The 13,287-nt window shown below is 36.5% G+C and overlaps 1 protein-coding gene across 33 annotated transcripts in view; it reads left to right on the top strand.

Annotated features, from left to right (window-relative positions):
* Positions 1-13,287, top strand: part of LOC121300760 (RNA binding protein fox-1 homolog 1) — a 580,013-nt gene that overhangs the window by 225,479 nt on the left and 341,247 nt on the right. For 2 of the 33 annotated variants that reach the window (XM_041229587.1, XM_041229588.1), the window contains exon 1: positions 4,910-5,026. The exons of 29 other annotated variants lie outside the window; for them this stretch is intronic. Coding sequence is in view for 2 of the 4 variants with exons in the window: in XM_041229579.1 (XP_041085513.1) it covers positions 4,816-4,857 (42 nt within the window). In the remaining 2 variants the exon portion in view is untranslated. Of the gene's footprint in view, positions 1-4,698; positions 4,858-4,909; positions 5,027-13,287 lie in introns of those variants that run through there. 2 more of the 33 variants (XM_041229579.1, XM_041229582.1) reach the window with 2 other exon arrangements.

Below are 13,287 nucleotides of genomic sequence, written 5' to 3' on the forward strand. Positions count from 1 at the left end.
TGTCGAGAGGCCCCCTGAGGGCAAAGCAAAATTAAGTCTGACACCTGCCATTAGTAAAAACACACACACAAACAAAACCAATAGTACTATAATAACATGCCAATGTAGAGATAAGAGATCTCATAACAGGATGGATTATGCTGAGGTAAACCAGGAAAATGATGCAATGTGATAAAGAGAAAGACTGGTTGTTTTTGACAAAATAACAGGTCCAAGATACTAAAATGAAATTAAAGTTTCACAGTGAGTGCATATTAGGAGAGGCAGCAATAATTATAAACATGTGCAAACCAGAATTACATTTGTAATGCAGAGTCTTAATAGCACAATGCCATTTAGATCTCAAATAATACTTGTGTAGCTGCAGACACACTCCATTTGAGAGCTCGAACGGTGGAGGGTTCCAGAATACTAACATTAGTGAAATATATTCACACCGGGGTAAATGATCCTGCTGCATAAGGAGAGATACGCTATTTGAAAATGCAGTGAGTCAGAAAGTGTGCCTGAAAACAAGCCTACAAAGTAAGCTATAAAGCACATCCAACACAAAGCATGATTTCCAAACCACCAACGTTCACTTTCTATAAACCCATAAAGATTAAAAGCCTCTTTATCGTCTGTTACTACAGTGTTTGCAATCATTGACATTTGAATCTCACCATAGTTCTGTCATTGAATCTCACCATAGAACAGAGAAACTGAATTTGTGTTGGCCAGGCTTACCAGATAAGTTAAAGGATAAAATATGCATTAAACAAAAGAACAAACTGTAGAAACAGGATTTGCAATGCTTTTTAAAATCATGCTGGGGTTTGCGTAAACGCAGAACACGTCTTTGACTTTGTCAAAGATTCCTGAAATGTTTTCAAACTTCAAGCAAACTTTATATATAATATATATAATATATATATATAATATATATTATATATAGATACTGATATATATATATATATGTATACAATATGTACTCACATGAGTGTATATGTCTCCCAATAGCAAGGCAATATATTTCCACATGGGAGCTTAATTTTAATGCTTTAGATATCAGAAAGCAACATTCTATTATTAGTGGAATTAGTGTGGCTGATTATAGAACGTAAAATGAAGGGCATATGATGCTTCTGCAAGGATCGTTATCAAAGAATTTGGAGCAATAAAGCTCACCAAAGCATATAAGACAATATAAGGATTAGAAGCTTAGCTCTCTTCTTTGCATCCAACAAAGTTAGTAAATAAAATACGTCTAATGCTTAAAAATCTGGTCAGTTTGCTAAACAAAAGCTTCCGTTACTATTTGTTTGTTCATTTTAAAGGCTAATTTTAGGATTCTCTTTCTGCTGCTGATGTTACACTACGTTGTATTGCAGTGAATCCAAGTTTTTATCCGGTTGCTGGTCACAGGATGTATTAAGTGCCTCTATTTCCTGTTAGTCCTAAAGTTGGCAGGGAGCCCTCAACGAAACAGTTATTTAAAAGATGAGGGCCAGTAGCATATATTTTGGTGCCATTGGAAAATGTGTCAAATGGAATTATTCGGAAGAAAATTCCTCCCCTTTAGAAAGGTTTCTGCATAGCATCCAGTGCCATCTAGTGCCACCCAGTGACAGTTGTGACAAGGACTCTTAAAGAGAAATCACACCTTTTGGTATAATACTTGTGTATTTTCTAATAGATGCGGATGGTTCATAAAACATTCACTCCACCATGACCATTGCCTGCTAAATTGCAGTGTCCTGAATTCAGGTTCAGTTTTAAAAAATTTTTAAATAGTTTTGCATTTTATTATTCCAATATTAATCCTTGGTGTCTGTTTTTGCATCCTTTAATTGTTAAAGACCATTTGTTTACATCCCTGACAATGTTTACAGGTGTAGCTGAAAACTGCCTCCTAATTGAAACATGCTAAGCCACTCAATTACTTAAAAGATCATATGTGCTGCAACTAGTATTATTGGTTTTGGGAAGCCAAAAATAAGACACTTTTAAAATGGGTTATTTTTGTCACATTAGGGAGTTGGAAGCTGCCCTAGATATTTGAGATATTCATATACAAAATATGCACAAATAAAATATGTTCAGAATGTATATGTTATACCAATTAGTGACATACATTGTGTTTAAAAGGGTGCATGGTTCATGATATGCACATTTTATTAATACTTAAAAAATAACTCAGACCTTCCAAGTCGCAATAACATGATGCCAAAATAATATATACTACACCGGTGTACACACAGTTTGAATAGTGTGAGGCAATTGTTTTCATGCAACATGCCACTGTAGACTTTACTCTTGAGTTTAGTGCTCCCAATGCTACAACTCAGGAAGACATTGTGAATTTTGACTTGGCAATGTGCATCATTTTCACTCTTCAGTTCCTTTGGTGTTTGTAATAGATTTTTAAAACGGAAGCAAGGTTGTAACTCTCCTGAACCTGCGAGCAATTTATAATGAATGAAATTACACATTTCCAATACAGTTGAGATCGCTTCTAAATTATACCGAGCAATTGACTCCCCACAATTTCCTATAGCATCAGCCTTATTCCATTTGATAAGTGGGGGGGGGGGGGGGGGGGGGGGGGGGCAGTATGAGGGAGAGACCCACAAATTCACATTTCATAAATGCCTGCCCCCCACGTTCTGCAACTACACTCCACCGCTTTCACTTCTGTGTTCGACAGAGACTAACAAAACATCATAAATAATCACTTAAGCAGCCAGGTTCTGTTGGAAATGACATTGGGAAAATAAAGACTGAGTGCCTATTTTATTTTGTATAAATGTATAGAATAGTACCCAGGGAACCATGAATAAATTACAACCTATTACAGACAGTATGCATTATGTAAGAGGCTCATAAATTACCCTAAATGCTTATAGGAGGCCAAGCTCAGATCTACCCTTCCCTCTCTGTCTCTCTGTCTCTGCCTTGCTCGTAAAATTGGTTGTCATATATGGTCACACAGGACTGTACAAGGTGCCCTATTCTGTCATGTGGTACATATTTAATGCTTGAGAGAACAGGCAAGGTGTTTGAGCAGTAGTGTGCATGTGAGTGTGTTTGTGTGTGTGTAGACAGAATGAGAGAGAGAGAGAGAGAGAGAGAGAGAGAGAGAGAGAGAGAGAGAGAGAGAGAGAGCATACACTACACTGAATTACAGTGAATACTATACCAGCTTTTGTTTGGGTGCTGGTCAGACGATATATTAAGTGCCTTTATTTCCTGTTAGTCCTGAAGTTGGCAAGGAGCGCTCAATGGAAAAGTCGGGAGGGCTTTAGTTTTGCTCCAAAGCCCATTTCATATAAGCCAGTCTGTACTCATGCGAATATACATTATTGTACATTGCTTCAATGGAACAGATATTTAAAAGAACGGCCAAGTGGTGTGCATAGGCTTTTGTGAACATTATGTACAAAAAAAAAATAAAAAATTGATTTGGGGGGTTTTTGCACAGCATCCAGTGCCACCCAGTGGTGGGTATTAAAAGAGAAATAGACATCTAACAGACATGAATAAACAGCAGGTAGACTCAGCTTAATTCCCTTAAAATTACAATTATCATGATTTGTACAAGAGAAAGAGAGCACAATAATAATCTCTTATTTGAAAGACAAGCTAAGCAAGTTCCTAGGTTGCTTTGTTGGGGTAGCTTATCCCCCTATATGTAACATGTCATCAATTGAGAGCTAACCAATGATTACAAATCTCATTTCATACCTCTTATTACTTTAGATCGTTTTCTTTCTCTCTCTTTTTTGCTGTTTATAATGTAATTTTGGATATACAGACAACGATTTACAGAAAGCAGCAGCAACATTTAATGTATATGTGTCTGCAATGTCCACATATTTCAAATGGAAATACCAGTTTTAATATTGCTAGTGCTAATTGATTTTAAACCCATTGTTCTTTTCATAGGTGATATTACATTGAGATATTCGCCTGCACATTGCATTGAAAGGATGGCTATTACTTTGTAGAGTGTTATTTATTTATGCATACTTTTTTTGTTTTGTTTTTTAATGTAGTTGAACTGTTACAACACAAACGTTTTCCAGTTAAGATGTAAAGTACTGTAGATACCTTATTGCCACACAAACCCAGAGATTATTAGCAAGAGGTCCTGTCATCCTTTCAAGCAAGCATGTACAGTAGGTGTGCTTTTGCACATCAGATACATTCATCCTGAATCATGTCAAGATGCTGCCACATGCAATTCATCTAGTTATAGTGTAATGCAACACTCCCGCCCCTGTAGTCTTCACAGGCACATGTACAGCGTTCAAGTTAACAATAGCTTTAACAAAACAAGAAACGTTGTGCTGTACACAGCGTAACATAAGCAGGTACACAAACATACACAAAGACAAACACATCTAATATGCTGTTCCAATTAGTTGGTAGCGAATATTGTAGCTGGGGAGATATTCTATATTGCGCAGGGATAGAAAGTTACCCCCCCCCCCCATTTGACTCTACCTGCAAACGTACCTGAGGGGAGTGGTGATAAAGGGCTATGTATTTGCACCTGACCTCATCAGCAGGCTGCAGTTGGCGTAGGGATGCAAGCCGAGAGATGCAATTACACAGCGAATATACTAAGCAAGCACAGTGACAGATGTCTGTAGTCATTTATATTGGCCGCACGTGGGTACGGTTCTTCAGCATCGACTACATTTCGCTCTATCTCTATTCCTCGTGTTCTCTCTCTCTGTCTCTCTCTCTCTCTCCCTCTCTCTCTCAGTTCGCTTTCCACCCACAGAGGAGACAGGAGGCACATCTTTTTTTTTTTTTTTCAGCCCGACCACAATGAAATCTTGGCAGCTAATTGCAGTCGTTGATGCCCTTCAGGTAAGGCACACAGAAGCGTGGGGAGAAGGGGAAGTAAGCGCGTTGTAAAGTGAAGGATTTAATGGAACGTGGGATGGAATGTTTTCAACGCACTTTTGTATAAATTCCGCGACTGGCGTTTTTCCTTTTTTTTTTTTTTTCTTCCGGTAGCACCTTACTACATAAAAAGGTTAGTGCTTACATCGTGGACGCTGGGCTGCTGTCTGTGAGTGTGTGTGAAGGAATTCTGTTGCGATTGGAATGGAAACACAGTGGTGCTGAATGCATGACACCCCAGTAAAGCTGTATATGTATCTAGTCGAGGAAAGGTTTACAAACGCGTTTCAAGTTGAAGTGGAATGCTATACATGTATGTCTTTATTATTATTGTAAGAGTACATCTTTGTTGTTCACTGTGGGGGATGCTGTGATACTGGTAGTTCCTTTTAAGCCTTTATCAAGTACCAGCACTGTTAACATTGCATTTGTTATAGACTTATGGTTAAAGTTTATTATAGCACATGTCTATTGTTCTGATCAATAACTTTGTTATGACTTTACGGGGGAATTGTATTCCAATGACCCTCAAATCTTACTCACATCCAGATTGCAGGTTCTGATAGCACAGTCGTGAATGTAATATCATTTTTTTTTTATTGGTGGTGTGTTAAATGTGATGCTTTGGCTAAGGGTTTTTCCTATTTTATTTCTTTATCGTAATTTTCAAAATAGATGTAACTGTAACAAATGATTGTGTATCGCTCGATTATTATTATTATTTTTTTAACTGAAGAGTTATGTTAACAGTCTGCTGGGATCAGGGGCGCTGAGTGCATTGAAGACGAGACAATGTTATTTAAGTACACCTCAGAGACCGGTGTACTGTTTGCATTCTAGTTGTGCATTAAATACATATTCGTAGGTCTCGGTCGCAGTTAGGGCTGTGAGGGCTTTCTCAGAAGATCTGTGCACAAAGGCTTGTCTTTCATTGTGCCAACCCAAGCAACAACATGTGTTGAGGATTATAGGTACACTTTTATTTTATTTTTTTATTTTTTATTATTTTATTCCACCACACGATCCTTCGGGGAATGAAAACGGTAGCCGTGTATTGCTATGGTTTGCATCGAATCGAGCCTGGCAAGATCACACATGCCCACCTTTGATAGACTATGAACTGAAGGTTATACATTTTTGATAGAGGGATAAGCTGCTACATATCTGTAGAGTATGACATAACCGATAGAATAAAGGCGAATCATTGTAAAACATGTATTTATTTATGTATTTATATAATGTAAATGATTATGCTTTAAATTGAATGGGTGAAGACTGCTGCAAGCTGGTAATTAGAGTGCTATATGTATTTATTACAATTCGAATTTATTTATTCCATTCACTCTTTCAACCTAGGTTTACTTGAATATGAGTTTAATTTGAATAATGCTACTACTAATAAGTAATATAAGACATTGCAACTAGAAGACTTTTTAAGATAAATGCACGATTTTGTAAATGCCATTAAAAAAGCATGTTTTGTTGTGTTTAATGATGCACATCAATTACATTATTTTAAAATGTGATTGTTTTAATTTAATCTAGTCATATCCAAAACAGAGATTGCTTTATAGAATTTGCGGTTTGCTGTCTCAATAACTTTCCTTAATTATATCATGATGGATTTTTAACTTTATTTGCACTTGGAAAGCCCAAACCTTTTAACAGAACCTTTTGGGGCTGTTAAACGTATCACACTCAATGTAACTGCAAAGTCAATGCACTTTGTTTTAGGTATAAAAGAAAAAACATGTGTAGATGCTACCCATCTAAATCTACCTTATTTTAGATTGCAGCCTTTTAATACATGTGCATAATGCACATTTAAAGTCGGTAACCTTAATTGGGAGATTTTAACTTGCAGCTGAAATTTTCACCTGCATTTTGTACACCCCATTGCAGCTTTTTTAAAAATTATTATTCTACATGCTTTTATGTATTATAATGCATGCCCTTAACAGGTTAAACATTTCAGAGATTGTATAGCCTTTAGTTTAAGCCTATATTGCCATTAAAATGTATATTTTTATTTCTGCTTCGCTGTTTGCTTTCATCTGATATTTCACGTATACACATTTCCACAACGTATATCTGTCTTCCTCTCAGCAGGACAGCACCTAGATAAATCCTTGCCAAATTAGACCTGTTTGATTGAAAATAATAAGCTACTGGACAAAACAATGCATCTCTTTGGATTACTGCAGAGGTGCTTATGAATGCTCATTGCTCAAGTTAAGTGATGGACCTAGTTAGTGTCATCCTTTCACCTCTATTAACAGCTTAAACAAACACCAATTATCATGCACATGAAAAGTGTTTTATATTGATTTAAAAAAATGCTGCAAATTACGATAACCCTGTGGAAGACTATGCCTGCTACAACACACTCCTACTGAAGAATTGATAATTTTAACATGCAATTAAAAATATGCAATCATCTATGCACATTTTCATTATAACTTTTACAGCTTGTTCCCCTGTTAGCCTAAATATATCAGCACTGTACTGAAAAAAAAAAAAAAAATGTTATCAGTGAAATAGTTTATAGTTATTGTGATTCTTTTGAGCTTTATTGACATGTAGGGTGTTGGGGTGATTTTTGACATTGTAGAGTGCAGGGAATGCTAAACTGTAGTCATCTTCCCTTGAGTAACTGTATATAATAGACACATATTATATATATATATATATATATATATATATATATATATATATATATATATATATATATACACACATACATACACATTGTACAATTGAATATGTGTTAGAGACACCTATGTTTCTAGGACTTTTTGTTCAGTAGATTGATATTTATTCATTGATTATTGACATTAGTCAGTTGCATTGGTGGTTTGTTATTTTCTGCATATTTACTGTTATGGTAGACAGACTGTTTTAGTATTCCCCCCTTTGCAATTGGCAAATATAATGAAAAAATACAATTAATTTCTGATATAAAGCAATCCCTCTCACTGTTAAATGTCTCTGCCAAGTAATTATCTCTGCAATGATTGCATGTCTTATGTTCAAAGTGAAACAGGGATATTAACCCTGTCTCCCAGTGGCACCAAGAGGCTCCACGTTAAAATAATAATAATAAAAAAAAAATGTTTTTATTAAGATCCATTAGGAGTGTGTTATGCATGCTGTTTTTTTCTTAACAGGTTATAATAGCCATTTAAGTTGTAGGATATAAGAAGCCAATGTGTCAATAAGGGTATTTTTGAAAACCTAATATACTTTTTTTTTTGTTTGTTTTAAATGCAGTGAGGAAGAAATGTGTTCCAAATTACTGAGCTGTGGAAATAACATTGTGCTGTGCACGTCACACTTTCAGAGTGGTCAAATTTCGTTCTGTCCTGTATTGTTTGGAAGATTGCTTTCTAACTTGTTATAATTTTTCCAACACCGTTTTACTGAAAGAAGGGGTTTTGTTTTGTTTGCTAGAAGTTCATATGTGTGTAGTGCAGTATGTGTGTAAACTTTAATATGATGCTTCACAATTACAAAGAGCATGTCTGTTTGTGTGGACTTAACCCTTTGTTGCAAACCTTGAGTTTGACATGAATGTGTCGACTGATATAAAATTAACAGTGCAGTTTTCAGTGCTGGAAATACTGTTATGCTCAGTACATTCAGAATATGAAAATGTGTTAATATCTGTGCATGACTATCCTTATGTGTGTCTTAAGAGTAGTTGTGGACAACCCTAACAATACTATGCATCGAATGATGGTACAAATGTGCAACTTCAGGACAATATCATCATTTGCAAAGCACTTTATGAAATTACCTTCCCAGGGATGAACTGTGCAAAGCTGATTCACTCAGATTGGAGAGGTTTTGATACTCTGAGGACTATTGCTGGAATAAAAGGAACATTTTTTAGCTTGGAATTACATTTTTTTCCACAAACTAGTCCATGTGATACAGAAGATACTGTAATTATGTTGATGAGAACAGGCTAGAAATGATACCCCTTAATATCACTGGTGACTGGTAACCATGGAAACACTAAATGATGTTCTCCAGCAATACCAATACCTAATATTGAGGAAACCTAATTGTTTGCTTTGTTTCAGTTTCGTCTGAATAAATGTATTTGTATGCTGTAGGCTATTATTACTGATCTGTGTTAAAGGTTAACATTTTGCTTGGGATTCGTGTAATAAAAGGAAATAAAAGGAATTAAACCGACGGTATGGGAAATTTTTAAAATTTAATGGGATTCGTGGTATATATATACCGATAATATATAGTATTATATGATATATATATATATTATATATATATTATTAATAATATATATATATATATCGATATATGGGACGATAACTGTAACAATACCCTATAGGCCCTGTAATTATAACCTCTAAAGTACATTTGTATTTGTTTAGTTTTTTTGTAATGTATTTTAAGTATGTTTGATGGTGAAACTCAATTATGAAGTAATGCTGGCTGCTAATGATCTCACTTTTATTCAGTGGGGTTTGTAGTGCAATGATGGACTTTCTCACAAACTGCCCTATGCTAGTAAATCCTCATACTCTGCCTTGGGTCAGCCTTCCAGTAACAGATGTTTGGGAAACATTTAATCTGTACAACTGCATGTGTGCGTGTTCTCCAGATGGCGTTGGAGTGTGTTGTTAACCTCTACAGATATTTCTTGACTCAAGTAGAAGTTCAAGAGCCTCTGGAGACACATGGGAGTTAGGGAAACACTGGATGTTGCATTCAATGCTCTCACAGTGTTATAAAGGTTAGACAGGCTTTCTGGGAATTATCTCCCTTGGGGTGTGAGAAGATGAAGTTCATTGTCAGTCACTGGTTTATTCTGGGTTTAAAGGTGTATTAATGCTCAAACACGCTATCACTGAAAAGAAATGTGTGGGAAAGTACTTGATAATTCCTGTTTTGTTAACTGAAGAAAACAGGTTTAACACTGTTTTTGCAAAGGAGTTAATAGATTATGGCAGGGGTGGCCAACTCTGGTCCTGGAGAGGCACAATCCAGCAGGTTTTATAGGTAACCCTTAAATCATCAAATTTCTGAAGACTGTAAGTTGCAGATCGATTTATCAAGTTAATGTGTTCAATTAAATCAGTAGTGGTCAACTCTGGTCCATGACAGATGCATGGTGTTTTTTTTTTTTTGTTCCAAGTTATCTCTAAAATTACTTAATTGAACAAATGACTACTTCAGAAAATTACTGCTTTAGAAAGTGATGATTAAGGGCTACCTATAAAACCTGCAAGCTTTTGGCTCTCCAGGACTAGGCTTGGCCACCCCTGGATTATGGGTACCATAAATACTGTGCTTAAAATGGGTTAATACATTGACACATATGATAGTTTTATACCTTTTTAAAGACAATGTATAACACAGCTATAGTATGTATTTCTCTTTGTCATGCTTGCCTGTACAGAATAGATATAACATGTATGTGTAAATGTTTTAAACCTAAACCCAGCTGAGAATGTTGTGTATGTAATCCGAGGTGACAGGGTATAGGTTTATCAAACTGACCCCTACGATCAATACATGGAACAAACTCCATACTCCAAGGTTTTTTGCATAGCAACATTTCCTTAGCAGCAGTTGACACTCGGCAAACATAATAAAGTAGAATGCCATTATTGTGAAATTTGTATAGGTGCGATGCAATACAATTAAACTCAATATTTTGAGTGCTGTGGCTTTTGTGGCACTGAATTTGAAGATGCCCTGCTGCTGTTGTTGGCTCATAATGGGATTGATTTGTTGATGGAGCTATGGTGAAAGAGAGAGAAACATCAGACCATTTTCTTGACAGAAATGTTATTTTCTGTAGAATTTCCTTTGCTTGTCTTGGATTGTTAGTTCCACTTCTTCTCAATTGAAGTCACACAGCACACAGTATTGCTAGCAGCAATAAGTGGAAATGAAAGGCTGCAGTGCCAACATTAGAAAATACCTTGGATTCTACCTTTCTGTTAGGCATTCCGAAACTCAAAACATTGAAGCTTAATAAAACTGCAGCCGCTATTGTCATTCAGCACGACTTTTAATGTTGGCTTCTGTGAACACTGGTAGTTTCTGGCAAAAAGGGATGCAATGTGATAGCTTCTCTTGCACCCTTGTTTTTACATTTAATGAGGTATATTTTTCACTACTGTATACTTTATTAATTTTTGATAAATCCCTGAAGCTAAACAGACCTTTTAATACAGAATGCCCTGGAGTATTGTACAAGATTAATTCCAAATGCCCTTTTCCACTGCCTGGTCTAAACCCTTTGTATTATAGTGAGCTTTGTCATGCTTCCCTGCAATGTCGTACGAAAGAAGGTACTAATAATGTTCATTAGCACAGTGCATGCAATTATCTTACAGTAAATGAGTGATTGTTTGCAAGGGACAGTTTGTTTTCCCCTCCCAGAAATGGTAAAAAGGAGAAAAGACAGAAAAAAACAACCACCTTGAATGACCCCTAAAATCATCAAGAGGATTAGTCTTATTGATACCAGCATCATCGACTTTGGAAATGTTTACTGATTTAATGCCTGCACATCTTTGTCTCTGGATGAATGGATGGATGGATGGATGGATGGATGGATGGATGTAGATATAGGCCAGTACACTATTAAAACTTCATTAAATGTTTTAAACTGCAAATATTTCATGGCTGTCATATTCAATAGCAAATGCATAGGCCAGGGCACAGTGTTTAAGTGCTTAAACCAATGTACCATCTTATTTAAAGGGATGACTGTGCCAATTGAGCTGATTTGCAGCTGAGGTAGAAGTAGTGGCTGTGGTGCAAAGAGTATACAGGGAGGGAAATATTCATTTAAAATTCACCAAGTGCCACTGAAGAAAAAATATTTACTGTATTTTTCATATGAAACTGCAGGTTATGAAAAAGAATTCCAGTGCTTGTCATGTCATGTTCTAACTGGTTCACTGCACAGGATGCCCCTTATGTTCAATTGAATGAAATCCTCGCTATAAACCTCGAACACAACATGTGTGCCTAGAACTGACATTTTCTCTCTTCCCAAACATCTGAGTCATTTGTTCAATAGGCACATTGTGACGGGTTTTCCAGTTGGATACAGCTAGAAGTAATGGCAAGTATTGACGACACTGACCCCAGCCTGGTAATGGTAAGCTCTATAGCTCCTTGCCCAGAGGAGTCTGAACTGTTGTACATTGGTTCAGCAGCTCACAGTGATTGTGATTGTCTGCTGCTCTAGAATAACACTTTAATGATCACTTCCTCTTCAGGTGATACACCAGTGCAGATGTCAGTGCAGTGGTTGGATAAGACGATCCTTAGGTTTCACTCTTACTGTTTAACAGAGTGCTCTCCTCAGTTCCCAACAGTGGTTCATTATTAGTAGAGAGAAAACAATCCCTGTCTGAATCTGAATACTCTATTCACAAAGGGAGCTCAAATGTCCTTAAAGTTCTCCCTTACTGAAGTTGCAGTTTACCCTTCTGACATGTCTTTAACCACCCTGTGTGTCTTTCACTCTCTTTTTTTTTCACGATGGGTGTGTAAAAGATTGCTTTGCCTTTTTTTCATATGGATTCAACATGAAATAAGTCTCAGAAATAGGTAATCTGCAGCCAAAAAAAAGAGATAGCGTGTAGACCATTATACAAAACTCCTTATTGTTATGATCAGTGTCATTTCTTCAAAGAAAGATGGAATGAATGCAGGTATTTAAATCAACATGAATTGACAGGGGGCTGAATTCAAAAGGAATTACTTCAAAACTCAGTGGAAGTGCATGTGATATTCATATGTTGTTCCTGCTATTCATTGTGAATTTGTGGCCATTATTTTAAAGTGTTATCTAATTGTTATGTGCATATATGTGTGTATGCATTATGGGAAGAAATAATATCAATTAAAACTGTGCCTTGTGGTTGTCGAAAGGTAATGTTTTATTGGTTATTGATGGAGGAAAGGAATCTCAAAGAAAGATGATATAAATAAAACATATTTAAAAAAAGTAATCCCCCTCGGGGCTAGAGTTCACGCAGAGTTGCTGAACTACTGAAGGACATGTGGCAAGATATGGGGAAGCTGGCTTGCTCGCCAGTGATCAGGTAGTTGGCATCATGTGTTGGCGTCAGATGACCTGCACATTAAGACACTGCAAGGCTTTCCTGTTCACTGAGGTGAGTGTTGCCAACAGGTGCCTGGAGCGCTGATTTCCTCATCCACAAAAGCGACCCGGTGATAGTGTTCTAGCTGTGTGTTAGCCACTACCTGCTGTCCTTGACATTCCAGGCTGGAAAGTGAGCCAAGCTTTCTGGTCGCATTGCAAGATCATCACTGAAGTGTCTTCTGGAGGAAGATCTCTGATAGCAAACCCCTGTTAACCAATACAAGAGGAATAAA

The sequence above is a fragment of the Polyodon spathula genome, chromosome 26 (assembly GCF_017654505.1).
Source record: "Polyodon spathula isolate WHYD16114869_AA chromosome 26, ASM1765450v1, whole genome shotgun sequence".
Taxonomy (NCBI): domain Eukaryota; kingdom Metazoa; phylum Chordata; class Actinopteri; order Acipenseriformes; family Polyodontidae; genus Polyodon; species Polyodon spathula.